This window comes from Rhinatrema bivittatum, chromosome 17, assembly GCF_901001135.1.
Source record: "Rhinatrema bivittatum chromosome 17, aRhiBiv1.1, whole genome shotgun sequence".
NCBI lineage: Eukaryota > Metazoa > Chordata > Amphibia > Gymnophiona > Rhinatrematidae > Rhinatrema > Rhinatrema bivittatum.
Genome location: NC_042631.1, coordinates 38327927 through 38343030, shown reverse-complemented (window position 1 = coordinate 38343030; position 15104 = coordinate 38327927). Strand labels below are relative to the sequence as shown.

At 45.2% G+C, this 15104-nt stretch overlaps 1 protein-coding gene across 5 annotated transcripts in view; it reads left to right on the top strand.

Moving 5' to 3' along the window:
* The window catches only part of BRSK2 (BR serine/threonine kinase 2), an 830501-nt gene extending 816560 nt beyond the window's left edge, over positions 1–13941 (top strand). For 3 of the 5 annotated variants that reach the window (XM_029582478.1, XM_029582480.1, XM_029582476.1), the window contains one exon: positions 11984–13941. In XM_029582478.1, the coding sequence (XP_029438338.1) occupies positions 11984–12159 (176 nt within the window). In that variant the 3' untranslated portion in view covers positions 12160–13941. The remainder of the gene's footprint in view (positions 1–11983) is intronic. The other 2 variants (XM_029582479.1, XM_029582481.1) reach the window with 2 other exon arrangements.
* The last annotated feature ends 1163 nt before the right edge of the window (positions 13942–15104 follow it).

The following is a 15104-nucleotide window of genomic DNA, read 5'->3' as shown; positions in this document are numbered from 1 at the left end:
GACGTTTCTTGCAGGTTTTCAATGGATAGCAAAAGTCTGTGAGCCGGGGGAGGGATTGTGCTCTTTCTGTTGGGGGGGGGGGAGGGGGGGTGCAGTGCTCTGTGAATTTCTTCTTGTGGAGATGTTTACTGTATGGGATCCTTTCTTTATGTTCTTCCCTCCCTGCCTCCCTTCCTCCCTTCCTCACTCCTCTTTTCGTGCTGTGATCCAGACACCACTAACTGTGTGGAATTCATGACCGGCAGACTCTCAAAATGTGGTAAGAACCTGCCTTCTCTCCCACATACCCCTTCCCCTCCCCCACTCACTTCGTCCCCTCCAGAAAAAAATATATTCACCCTCTTTCTTTCCTGCCACTTCCTGCTGTTCCTATCACTACCTCACGTATAACACCCCAGGCTGTCCCTGAGTTAGGTAACTCCAGGTTATAGGGCACTGTTGAGTTGGAGACCTAGTGGTGGTGGTTAGGATAGGTCTTTAACACTCCACCCCAATGTACTCAGGTACCCCTAGTCTACAGCTACAAATACCAGAATGCACTGAGTTAGAGCAAAAAAAAAATTACTAGCACTATCAATTCTTTCTGATCCAGAATGCAGCTGGCCATATTGAAACACATTATACCCACAGTGTAGCCTGCCTATTAGAGGTATTGTCTCTATGCAGCATCGGTGCATTGCAGCTTTCCCCTTTATTACATTTGCAGCCCGAATCTGAGTTAGTCATTTTTAATTTGCTTTTACCGGCCATTAAAAATCAGCTTTGCATCTGCCATAATTTACTCAACATGCTCATTCTTTCATTTGGCCTGTTTGGTGGACATTGAGTCAGTCACGTGGCATGGTTTATCTGACTTGCACTGAATTGAGATGGGTTAGAAGCATTGCCAAGGCAGCACTTGCAGCACCTGAAGGAAGGCCCCAGGTACTTTAAAGGCTGTGACCCCTTCTGGTTAACTCAGCAGATTTAGGTGTCCTTTGCCAAGGGCTTTGCTCTGCTTTCTCACCCTTGGGAAGCTGCTGCAGTGCCAGGACGTCAGCTGGGAGGGGAGAAGTGCTTAGGTAGAAAGTGCAAAGACCACGCATGAAGGTTCTGTGGCACTTCTCAGATGTCCTTTAAGGGCAGGTACCAGATCTCCACACTTTGTCACTGTACTTTTGTATGCATATTTTATGCAGAAACCCCACTTCGTACACTATTTTTTGCCTTCCGCAGGGTTCAAATGGCCCTTATTTTGTTGAGGTCTTTCTCCTTCTTACCTCTTACCATGCATATTGTCATTTGTTCCCACATTTTCTATGCTGTTTGTGTCAGAATGATTAAATACATTTTTTTTCCTATCAAAAAAAAAATAAATTGAGGGGTAGAGAGCGGGAAGACAATATTTATTTATTTATTTAGGCATTTTATATGCCATGGTTCCAGAATCTGATCACAACGGTTTACATCCTTGAAGTGACTGCATGCTGATCAAGTGACCTGTATGCCTCACATGTGCAGACACATGCCCTGGGTCAGACTGCTAAAGATAAATGAATAACATAAATCCCAATCCCACCCACCACTATTTCCTTGCTGTTCAGTACCTCTTTCCATTCTACTTTGTCACTTAACCCCAATCCAAGACAAGTCTGATAGAATCCATAGATCTTTTAATTGCTGCATTCAAGGCCGAGCATTTGCAGGTCTTTAGCAAAAAGGATTGACTTATAGGGGGAGGACATAAAAAGGCAAAAATTAGAGAAGTCAACAGGAGAGCTTGTATAGCAAAGATAAGGGAATACGCTTAGCGAGAGAATTTACAGATGGTAAATTCACTGCTGTTCACATTGTGCCAAAATTTGCAACCTGTCTGCGCCGTGGTGATGAAGCTGAAAATGCTCGTGTTGTCCATTGGGTACTATTAAATTTATGATTACACTTAGTAAAATGTTCAACAAGAAAGAGATGCTTCATGTTTCCCAGTATTCAAGCAACTCTTTGGTTCAGTGACCCTGGTGCAAATCGTACATTTTGTTTTTCCAGCGTAGTACTTCATACAAGGACAGGCAAGCGAGTATACCACGTGTGTAGAAGTACGGTCACGTTGTTGGGAACATACCATTTCATGTAGATTCGTTTTTGACAAATCGGAGAAATGTGACAACCTCAGCATTGCCAGAGATTTCCAATGGAAAGTACTTGACGATGGTCAACCGTAGCATGGTCAGAAACTTCGCATATTTGGCAACAATCTACACAAAATGGCATGTTTCCCTGTGGCAAATATACTATGTGCACTTTAATATAGAAAGAACCAAATGTTTTCTTTCAGGTTGGTGCTTTGTTCCCAAACAATATGTGACCTACACCTCTACACACGTGCTTGTCTTTGTATGAAGTACTGTCTTGGAGTGGAGATTATAGGAATGAAATGTGGATTCGTTCTTTTGTGTTCACACTTAATGCTGAAGTTGACACCATGACTGCTTCACGTGCATTAAATCAAGTATTTGATGTTCCTGAATAACTAATCCCAGAGTCAGATTGCCTGCTGGGATTAGTTTTTGCAAGTAAAGGTGGGTTTGCTCCCCCATTTCCTGCCAACTTGAACGAGAGAAGCAGTGAGCTTAGAGCAAATGCATGTTCACAGGCAGAGTCATGCATGACTATAGTCTAATATCCATGCCTGACCTGGCGGGGGGGAGAGTGACAGGGTGCAAGACCCATGGCACATCTGCCTATGCAGGCTCCCATAACATTTTTCTAGAATTAAAAAAATAGTTCATCTAAATTAAACAAAAAAACCCTCACCAATTGCATTCTTTCACCCGCTGAAGTTCCCATCTCATTCTCATCTCCCCAAACACATGCTTTCCTCTCTCGCATCTCCTCCCCATACATGCTTATGTGTTTCTTTCATGGATTCCCCTCACCATGAACTTGGTATGATCTTCTCGCCTCACATACTCTCCATGATGTTTCCCCCCTCCCCTTCTCTTCAATAGAAAACATAAATGCCAAGCTGGGTCAGACCAAGGTCCATCAAGCCCAGCATAGTGTGTCTGACAGAGGCCAGTCCAGGTCACAATTACCCAGCAGATCCACAATAGTTTACCTATGTCTTTCCCAGGGATAAGCGTTAGCCAGGTAGACTTGGGAAAGCTAATACCTGTTTCTCCAAGGACAAGCAGGATGGCAATCCTCACAAATGGGTGACATCATCCAATGGGAGCCCAGCATGGAAAACTTACGTCAAAGTTTCTAGATCTTTGACGTAGCCTCATTGAGCATGCCCATTGCATGCATTATACCATGCATCCATGCGGAGTCCCTTCTGTCTTTCTTTTTCCGTGGAGCATTGGTGGTCATAGTAGGAGTCTCTTGTCTTTTTTCTCTTCACAGATTCTTTGCTTTTTTTGCAATTTTTCTTGTTTTCATTTTCACCATTTAATGTGGGGTCCCCATGTTTTCCTAAATAGTGACCCTAGGTTTTTCAGCATTTCTCATTCACAGTTGCTTCCTGCTAGGAGGTGGTGCTGTTGGTGCTTTCTGGCCATTGGTGACTGCCATCATCAAGTTCCTTTTCTTTTGTAACACCATGTCATCAGGTTTCCAACAGTGAGAGGAGTATGTCTTTCATAGATCCCCATGATGTCATGTGCTTTGGGGGCATTGTATGATGTCTGGAGTTGCCACAGAAGCACAGAAATTACCCCAAAAGGACACAGGTCCCGCTTGGAATTGATGTAACGTCTCTTCAGGCACCAGAAGACCAATCTATCGACATTGGAGGCATCAACATTGATGGACCAAGGAGCCACACTGATATAAGTAAAGTCATCTGCATTGGGGAGAGGGGGCATTGACTCTATTGGTGTCAATGGCTGGTAGGGAACCCAGAGACAGGCCATCATCCAGCTTTTTCCAGTAAAAAAAAAAAAAATCCTCTGCTTCAACCTCTTCAACCTCAGATCAAGAAAAGCCAAAGAAGCATCAATCCAGTTGATACAGGGTGCCGAGCATGGGGATGGTCCAGTGGCTGCTGAGAAACCACCACTGCCACCACCACCACCACCCCACCTCCCTCCTGAACTAACCCTGCAATGAGGAGAGCTCATCCTCGAAGAATCTGGGGACTTGCTATGGTGCCCACTGGTCCTGGTGTCTGCCTTTGATCCTCATCTCTGTTCCAAAGAGAATGTTGGCACCACTCCTGCCTCCCAGGCTAAATTGGCATCTGCATCTTTGAGGAAGAGTTGGAGAGACACATTCAGTAAGTGATAGAAAAGGCGCCACAGAACCTCTGCAGTACTGCATCAGTGGCACCAAGAGAGGCACTGCTGTCTCCCAAGCCACTGCTTGACTCATTGCAAGCACATGTCTATGCTCGATCCAACACCATGATCCAAACGGGTGGTTGAACCAGTGGTTATCCTTGGCTTCCTGTGAGAGGAAGCCCTTCAAGGCAGGGTCCTGGGCCCATCTGCCAGTTTCACCAGGGTTAAAATGCCCAGAGATCCTTCCCCTGCAAGCTGCTGTGGTCGGAATCCTCTTACACCTGAGGGTGCATAGGCTCAGATGTTAGTTCAGAAGATGGCTCATCAGAGGACATCCCTTCTGATCCTTTTCCTCCTCCAGACAAAAGGAAATCTCTACCTGAAGACCTCACCTTCGCAGATTTTGTACAGTTGATGGCGGAAGCCATCCCATTTACGTTGCAGACAAGATGCTGGATATCCTTCAGAATGTGAAACCTCATAAGTAGATTGTGGCAGTCCCAGTCCATGAAATCCTCCAGGAAGTGTTGTTGAGGATGTGAGAGAATGCCCTCTCAATGGCTTCTGTGAACAAGAAGGCAGATGCAGTTTATCTCATCAAGCAGGCTCCTGGATTCCACAAGCATCAGCTACCACACCAGTCTGTGGTGGTTAAATCTACTCCCAAGAAGGCCCAAGCACTTTAGAACCCACTCCTCTGTGCCCCCAGGGAAGAATACTTAGGGCATTGATACTCTTGACAGAAAGACTTTCAGGATGCCATGCTCGTTGCCTACATAGTAGTCTATCGGCTCTTCATGGCCAGGATAAGTAGGACATATTAAAGCAGGTGCAGGAGGTGGCCAAGCAGCTTCCTTAGATGCAGCAAGACATCCTCCAGCTACTGGTGACCAAGGTCTGGAATGCATTTGACTTATGTTTTTGAGGCTGCATCAAGAGTCTCTGCTGTTGGGATAAGGGCACATAGACTTGCTTGGCTGCATGCCTCTGATCCCCTGTTAAAAAGTGCAGAAAAAGCTTGCTGATGTGACATGTACTGGAGAGAATCTCTTTGGAGATCAAGTTAAGGATGCTTGTGCAACACTGCAGACCTGCCCTTTGCCTCCAGGAGGTATCCAAGGTTGGGGCATAGGAGGTACTTCTTCTATCCGAGGAGGCACTATCCTCTGCCCACTCAGGCATCCTCTGTTGCCAAGGGTGGTTACAAGGGGCCTGCTGAGGATGGGACTAAGTTCTAGCTAACACCTGGGACAGGATTTTGACTGGATAATGGAGTCCATATAAGCAAGTTTAGGGTGTAGGGACCCGTCTACTACAGGACACTTGCAGTCCCCCTCCCACTTCACTTCATGATCCTAAGTTCAGGAAAAAGACAATGTGCTCCTCAGAATTAGACTTTTATTTATCAGATTTGGCAAAATTTAGCATATAGAAGATAACAATTCCTGTCTCTAACATCCTGGCCACTAAGCACCAATTTAACCTAAAGAAAGTGCTGTACCATGGGTGATTTCAAACATGTCATAAACTTTAGCCTGCTTAATATATTAATACTTATGGCTAACTTACTTACCCCTGGTCCCAGCTTCTGTAACTTCTGTAACAGCTCTGGCTGGAGATCTGGAGAATGTGGGCAGAGGAGAAGACTAGCTTCTGGGTCTGGTACTGGCAGAGCTGGCGGGTGGGGCGGGAAAGAGACTTGCTTCTGGACCTGGTACTGGCAGAGCTACCGGGCTGCTCTCCACTCCTCACTGCCTCAGACTGCGTGTCACTGACCCCAGGCAGGGTGACTCCTCTCTCGGTCTCCTGGCCACACCTAGTCTTCTCCCTCCTAGATAGCAGGGGGTGCTGGGCTGCTTCAGGTTCGCTCTCTGCCTTTCTTCTTATTTGCCCCGTCTTATACTTTCCAGCTGATAAATATGCATAAGATCATGCATAATCATGTGGTGGGTAGAGGGTCTTCGTTGCAATGCAGGTCTTTTCCCCCCTCCCCATTTCTTCAGGGGGGGTTGCCACATCTGCTAAGCTGTATGCCAGAGTCAGCGTTGTTTCTGTTTGAGTGCCCCCCCCTTCATCCAAGGTTGGGGGTCCTTCTGACCTTTGGAGTTCCCTTGGCCGGTCCATGAATCCTACTTATAAGTTTAAGTGTCTGCATTGTCCCTCTGCCCTGGTTTTATTTACAAAAGCTGTTTTAAACAGGCAGATCTTGATAAATATCCTTCAGTGTTGGTTTACAGTTCTCATCTGGCCAGTTTCTTTTCTTTAGCTGTGACAGTGTTTTTGGCCTGTCAGTATATTTGTCTGCATACTTCTTGGCTATTATGATTCATATTAGGTGCTTTCAGTGGTAAAACATGGGGTATCTCCCTATAACCATAGCCAAGGTTCCAGTACCCATGCCACTTGCCAGTCAGGTTCTACATGAATCAGTGGCCCAGTGTAACCCCGGTTGCATGGGTCCTCAGCATTGTCCAGAGAGAATACAAATTTAAACCTATTGAGTGGCCCACCAAATCAACTTCCAAATTTATCTTGGGGTCAACTAGTGCATCAGGATGTGCTGTTCACAGAGCTCTCATCCCTCTTAAGGGCCAGAGTGTTCAAGTCCATCCCACCAGGGCAAAGAAGACATGGATTCTATTCCAATTACTTCCTGATTCCAAAGAAAACAGGGGGAACTCTGCCCAGCAAGCTTCTTATGGTAGTAACTGCTGCTCCATGCAGGTTACCCCCAAGCCTTATGTTAAGGGTAGTAATAAAAATCAAAACCAAGCAACCATCAAATCCATAACAAAATTACTGCTAACAACATTTTTACAGGGTGAGCAGCCTTCCTGATAATTCATACAAAGCTGGTTGAACATGCTTTGCTTGGCTGTAGAAGCAGTCCTGCACTTTTTCCCTAATGTCTGCATATCAGTCCCCTGGACCATAAAAGTCAGGACCACTGTTGTCTGTCCTCTGAATCCAGTTTCTCCCTGCCTCCCCATGCTGTTGAAGCAGAACTTGAAGTTGCAGTTGCATCAAAATTAGATATAATTGGTTAAGGGTAATAACCCCCATGCCTTCTGTTAGGGGTAATAGCTGCCACTTCTTGCTCATTACCCTCCGTGAACCCTTTCTTAATTTCCAACTCTAGCCGTTAGGGATCCACAGTGTTTATCCCATGCTTTTTTGAATTTGTTTACTGTTTTCATTTTCACCACCTCTTCCGGAAGGGCATTCCAGGCATCCACCACTCTCTCCATGAAGAAATATTTCCTGACATTGGTTTTGAATTGTGTTCCTGAAGTTTATTATTGTGACCCCTAGTTCTGCTGTTTGCTTTCCTATGGAAAAGGTTTGAGGAACATGCATCAATAAAACCTTTCAGGTTTCTGAAGGTCTGCATCATATCTCCCCTGCACCACCTCTCTTCCAGGATATGCATATTTAGGTCCTTCAACCTCTTCTCATAAGTCATTTGATGGAGAACCCCACCCCCACCTCCATTCTGTCTCTGTTCCTTTTGAGATATGGTCTCCAAAACTGAACACAATACTCCAGGTGAGGCCTCACCAAGGACCTGTACAAGAGGATTATCACCTCCTTTCTCTTACTGGTTATTCCTCTCTCTATGCAGCCCAGCATTCTTCTGGCTTTAGCTATCACCTTGTCACATTGCTTTGTCACCTTCAGATCCCAGACACTATCACCCCCAAGGTCCCTCTCCCAGTCCGGGCACATTAGTCTTTCACACCCCATCATATACAGCTCTATTGGATTACCATACCCTAGATGTATGACTCTGCATTGAATCCCAGCTGCCAAGTCTTCAACCACTATTCAAGCTTTCTTAAATCACTTTTCATTCTCTCTACTCCTTCAGGCATGTCCTCTCTGTTGCAGATCCTAGTATCATCCACAAATAGTCAAACCTTACCTTCCATCCTTTCCATAATGTCACTCACAAAGATATTGAATAGACATGGTCCCAAAACCGATCTCTGCGGCACGCTACTTAACACAGTTCTCTCTTCAGAGTATGTTCCATTTATCATTACATGCTGTTTCCTATCAGTCAAACCAGTTTGTATTCCACGCCACCACCTTGGTATTGAGTGCCAAGCTTCTCATTTTATTCATGAGCCTACCATGTGGGACCGTATCAAAAGCTTGTGTTGCCAGAAATTTAAAAAGCTTTTGTAGCCACTGTCTTGAAGACCCATATAGAATGGGAAAAGAGATGGGGGCAGGATGGAGGGGGGGTTGGCCATAGTTCTAACTCATATTAACTTTGCCTCCCATTCCCCCATCTGGCAATGCTCCTGATTTGAGATGCATACTTTGATTTTCTGCATGATGTGATCCCTTTTAGTCCACCAACAGACTGACTACTTTTGCTTCTCCATACTTGAAGGCTCCTGTGTGGTCTCGAAAGCTCACATATGGCATTTGCAGAGAATTCTTCTGTTGGTCCAATAAAAGGGACCACAGTAGCCACAAAGAATCCAGCATTCTACAGGACCAATAAGGCTATCAGAATACTTGGCATACAAAACAGTACTGTGAGGCAAATAACTTTAAAGAATCAAATTAGAAAGGAAGATTCCATGGAGATTGTGGTGTTTCCAAAGAGCACCATTGCCTCTAGCACTTCTGCAGTGGGGACAATGTGCATTTCCCCTGCCCTCCCACCAATCATTTTTTTGAGGGGGTGGATAGTTGGAGTACATGAGTGCATTTCTTCCTGGCAACCCACCGCAGCCCTATACAGCTGGGCATCCCTTTTCCAGTCCCCACTCCATCTCAATGTAGACCTCCCTCTCATTTTCCTGATACTTCTCCCCTTCCCCACTGATCTTCTCTCCCCTTCCCTCTTCACTTTTTCCCACTCACCCCCTTAGTCTTCTTTTGACCCCTCATACTTCCCAATTTTCCCCTTCCCTCAGTCTTTCCTTTCCCTACCTCCCCTCCCTTAACTTACCCATTCACTCTCCTCCCTCCCCAGTCTCCCCTCCTCTCACTCTCTCCCTAATGTGCCTTTTTCCATTCATCCCCTATTCATCTCTCCTGTTCTTCTACTCATACTCCTTTCTCCTTACCTCCCCTCGCTTCTGACTCTCTCCAACTCCTGCCGCTTCCCTCCTCCCTCACTCCTGTCTCCACCTCCCCCCACCACTTCCCACTCATTCTTTTCTCTATACCTTCTCCTATTTTCTCTCCTGTTCCATCTCCTTTCCTGCCACCTCCTGCAGCAATGCTGTTTGCAACCCCAGTCAAATAAGGATCAAAGATGTGGCCAACATGCTAGACATTGGCTGCATTTGACCTCTGTGGCCACAGTGAGCTATGAGGTACTCCAGGCAATGGCTTTCTTCTGCCTCCTCCAACCATATGGGAAGGTGTTGAGCAGCATTGGTCATCTGCTGGCGGGCCTGGGGAATCCTTCACGCATGCTGTTCATGCCTCCAGCTCCTCCTGCTGTGGTCTGTGACATTACTTACATGTGTAATTTTCTGTGCATGCACAGTTGAAAAATTACACAGACACGTCGTAAGGTGCATAAGGTGTTCCTACAGTACTTGCTGTAAAGATTGTCTAAAAACAAGGGGAAACCGTTGTTTGTGCAGGAATTTTCTAGTGCTTTTCAATTTTGACTCTATTGAAAATGACCTTACCCTTATTGGATCCAGGTCATTTTTAGTTGGCAGGTGCCAGGCCCATGCTCCACCCCCAAGTTTGGTCTGATAAGTAATTGTGCTGCTAGATGGATGGATTGCACTGCTGCTGTAGTGCTTTCAGCCTTGGTTGAATGAAGCTGAAAATGAAAAGTTATACCTGCTAATGTCATCTTTTTGGAATCATAGCTTTAGTTATAATTACAGATCTGTGATCAAGAACTTCAGCAAGATTTTTAAAATTAAAAGGTGCATTTAACCAAGAAGGATATCTGCTGCAAAAGACTGCAGATAGAAATCTAGCTTACCATTTGGACAGCTACACCCCCAGGCAGTCGTACACATGAAATTGTTGTGACAGATTCTGTGAGGGTCCTGTGCCATCAGTGGAGGGTGAAGAGTATGAGGCTCCATTACTCTTTCTTGTTGCTTGTAAGAGATAAAAGGCTTCTTGGATTTGTGGGCCTGTAGTGCACCCGTGACACCATCTGATGATTCTAATGCCCCCAAAGATAAGCAGTCTTTTAACATAGTAAATAACCAAACAAAGACCAAAATGGTCCATTCAGTCTGCCCAACAGAGCTTTGCTCACTTTGGGCCGGATTTTAAAAGCTCTACACGCATAAATCGGCTTACACGCGCCAGGCCTATTTTATAAAGGCCCGGTGACACGCATAAAGTCCCGGGATGTGTCTAAGTTCCGGGGCTTTACTAAAGGAGCAGTCCGGGGGCAGGGCCAGAGGCCTCCGGCACAGCGGCCATTTGCCGCTGTGTCGGAAGATCGCGTGCTGGCAGGCCGCCGGCGCACGCAACCTGTGCCTGCCTCCAGGCAGGCACAAATGGTATAATAAGAATTTGGGGGGTTTTAGAGTAGGGCTGGGGGGGGGGGGAAAGGTTAGGGGAAGGGGTGGGAAGGTTAGGGGAAAGGGAATGGGGGAAGCACCCGGGCGTTGGCACACGCAAGGTGCACCAGTGTGCACCCTCTTGCGTGTTCCGACCCCTGATTTTATAACATGCATGTTATAAAATCGGGCGTATGTGTGCACGCCGAGTATCGCACTCACATGTTCGCCCGCGCGTACTTTTGAAAATCTACCCCTTTATGTATACACAAAATCCCTTATGCAGCCCAGCACCAGCTACCGCCCCCCCCTGCTCCCTATGCACCTCCTGACCCCCTTCCATCACTGTCCTTAGCATGCCCAAAACCTGCCAAAATGGCTTCCACCTCCTTAGCCAGTAGGCCATTTCAGGCCCCACCAGCTTCAGCTCTCTCTCACACAAAACCAATCCCCATGCTAGCACCTCTATACAATCACACCAGCACTGCTTCGGGTTGCTACCGCTGCACCGTGCAGGTTACTCTATTTTAAAGAGGCATTGCAGTCCCACCTGCCCCCAAAGACATTGCTCACTGATATGTTAGAAACACACAACTTCACATGCAGAAAATAACTTTTAAATTGGTACTTTCTCGGTGGTTTGATGCTAGAGGCACACCAATAGATTTTAAATTCCCTCACTGGCACTCATCCAAGCACCAGCAGATCCTGCTTGACCCATTGCAGCTGCCTGATGGAGTGAAAGGACCACCAGGTGTGCAACATCTAGAAGCTTGTCCTGGAACCACAAACAAAAATAACTTCATTTACCCACCCAGTTAGGGTATGTAGCACTACAAACTCTTTGGATGTTAGTAATTTTGCCAACTGTTTGAGACCATTATTAGGTTATCCCAGCTATAGTCATTGTAGTTGGTTAGGGGCACATTTTATTTTTCTTTTAAACATTTTTTACTTTCATATTCTTCTCCCGCTTTCTCCATAATGCACATGCACCCACTCCCTCTGCCACCCCCACCTTGCCCTTCCACCCTTCCCTCACCTGGATCACACATCACGTTTTCTCCTCGTTAAACCCCATTGTTCATTGGTTTGTTTGTTCTCTCTCTCTTTCATTTTTCCTTTTTTTCTCTTTCCCTTCCTTCCTTCTCTTTTCTGTTTCTGTGTACCCAGGCAGCCCATTGAGTAACTTCTTTGACGTAATTAAACAACTTTTTTCAGACGAGAAGAATGGACAGGTGAGCCACGCCCCAGCCACGCCCACCAAGCCACACCCAAACAGCAAGCGGAGAGATTCTGATACTAGTGACTATGGCACTAGAGGAGACACTAAGTACCCGACCGGCAAGGACAAAGCAAAGATACTGGCATCCCTCGGGACACAAGAGCAACCCTAGAAACCATATATCTTAAAGAAAGAGAGAAATAATATTAATGAAAGGAAGTGAGTTAGCCTGTACACTAGGAGGATTGTATATATCTTGCAACAGTTCCAAGCTGTCTAGTCACACCTTTTATATGAAGGAATGATTGTATATATTCTGTGTATATATATATATATATTTATATATTATACATAATATATATCTCCAAAACAAAAAGAGAACACGGTAGCACAGATGCAAACCTGGATCATAAGAATTCAGGGTTGTTCTAAGTTTCTATTATTTTTGTGGGTTTTCAACTTTTTTTCTGTTCTGTTTTGGTTGTGTTTGTATTTTTCTGCATTTTTTTTTTTGGTTTGTGTTTTTTTGTTCTGTTTGTTACTTCTCTTCTCTTCCCTGATATCATCCCGTGTTTTCCGCTCTGCTGCCAGGAATTATCCAGAAAAGTTAACATGCCAGCCCACAGCCTTCAGCCTCTCGGGCTCTGCTGCGGACATTTCCTGACAGAAGGTCACCGAGGTGCTCTGTCCCCCCCAGCCGGCCCTTGTCTTCCCTCTCCCGGGGGTGCCAACCTTCCCTCTTTGCTCTGGAATCTGCAGAACTTGCACCTTCACCTGGGGGACCAAAGGATTTCCCCTTCAAATGCAGGGGATCATCTCCAGGTTTACACCTCCCAGGCAAATAAATTGTCTTCAGGAACTAGAAGGTTCATCTCCAGGGATGAGAGGATCAGTGTCGCAGGATAAAGGATTCCTTTCCCAATAGATTTAAGTAGCTTGTGGGACGAAAGGATTCGTCTGCCAATACATTTTGTTGGGGGGCCTCCAGGAACAAGATTCATCTCCGGGATGGTCATCCTACCCCTAACTGAATTCAGCAGCATCTTTTAGACACGTAGAATTGAGACTGAAGCTGGAAGTAGACTGAAATCACAGTAGTGACCTTGAGCTACAACATCCATATAATTTTTTTTCTTTCTTAATTTCCTCAACAGCAAAATTAAACTTAATGTTCCAAAACAAATCTCCACTCCTCTCAGAATGAAAAAAATAATGGAAGCACACAAGGTCCCTCACTTCTGGAGACACCGACTGAAATGGGATTTTAAATAGTTTTATTTTGATAATCAACTGTTGGAAGTGGGAGGGGGAAACTTGTAATGGTTTTTAAAAAAACAAAAGAAAAAAAAAAAGAAAGAAAGAAAAAGCTTGGGCAAAATGGGCCAGTCTGTGGTGGGAGAGCTGAGTTTATAGACACAAGCTACAGTTTCCTTTTCGTTGATACCACCACCACCACCACTGCCGCTGCACTGCTGCTGCTCTTATGGCCCTCCTGTGTGAAATCTTCCACCAATAAGAGGACCTCCCTACCTCCAAGTGTGGAACATTCCGGCACCCTGGAAACTTCTGTGCAGTGTGGGACCTGCCATCGGCTGAGGGACTTCTCTGCCTGCATGTGACCACCTACCAGCTGGGTGCATCCCCTCCTACTTGGGATCTTCTACCAGCAGGGTTTTATCCTGCATGGGACCTTCCTCTCGCAAAGGGACTTTTCCTGTTTCCATGTGGGACCTTCTACCAACCTGGGGATTGGGAGTGCTCTTTTCCACTGCCACAGTCACCACCCTATCTTTGATGCAGATTAGTGACATTTCCAGTGGGGCAACCAGACACCAGTATTATTTATTTATAATTTATTTATTTTATTTTAAAGTTATTTATTGCTTTTTGGTTTTATTTTAGGTCTTTTCCACACACTGGCACTTTGTCCAACTGAGAAGTAAGAGGTGAATGATTCTGGAGGTGGGGTGAGGGAGGGGAGGGACAAAATATGGGGAAAATTTAATCACAAAGCTACTGTAAACTGTAGAAATGTTAACTGCAAGATATTTTTATAAACTTTTGGGGTAGGTCGGAGGTGTTGGGCAGGTGGAATGTTTTTATGTGTCTAAGTTATTGTTAGGTCTTGGTTATTTATTTATAAATATACATATATATATATATTTGAAGAAGATGGAGCTGTTATATTTTACGTTCTGTTTTATTACTGTACAAGAATAGCACTGATACATGTATTAATTTTAGGGAGGGGAAGGGGAAGCCTTTGTTCTCCTTTCATTAACCATTTATAAAGGTCTCATTTTACAGTGAAAACTGTTGCATAAGACCAACTGGCAGCAAAGGGCAGTGGCCTAGCATGATTGGTAACTGGATGAGTCAGATTAATTTTCACACACACACATAATGTATGTGATGTGCATTGCAAACCTGTCTAGAAAGCCCCCCGTGCTCTGTATTCGCAGGGCACGGTTTTTTTTGTATGAAAGCTGGTAAGCAGGAGACTAAAGAGCTCTTAATATCTATCCCATTGTTCAGCACTGATGTAGATGAATTTTGAGCATTGGGGAAACCTTGGAAAATTGGGGATAGGAGAGGGGGGGGGGTCACAAAAAAACAGAAATTGGAGACTGCAGCTCTTGCACCTACTCAGGGCTTTGCTTTACCTTCAGTTTTTTGAAGGTTTCTCTTATTAAACTTTTTATTTTTTTTAAAGGTTTTCCCAAAAATATGCAAAAATAATCGCCTTCAAATATCTAATTTTCCTTAAAGAAAAGAAAGCTTGATATTTAAAATCATCAATGAACCTAAACATACAGTATTTCCAGATTTGGAGATAGGAAATTTTGGGGTATGGGGGGGGAGAAAACAGGCACCAAATTGAGTCCTTCAAGGCCCCGACTGCCCCAACCTGCCAGAGGCCACGGCTTTCACTGGGATTTGCAGTTACTTCAAGGAAACTTTCCCTTGCAAAGAAGGCAAGGGAAAGCGAAGTAATCTATGTATAAACAAACTGCAAGAGAAACTCCTGCTTTGCTGGAAAAAAAAAAAGGAGGTTTAGAAAGCTGCCGCCCCCTGTGCCCCTGCCCCTCCCTTCAGGCAGGTTTTGAGTGTTCTGCA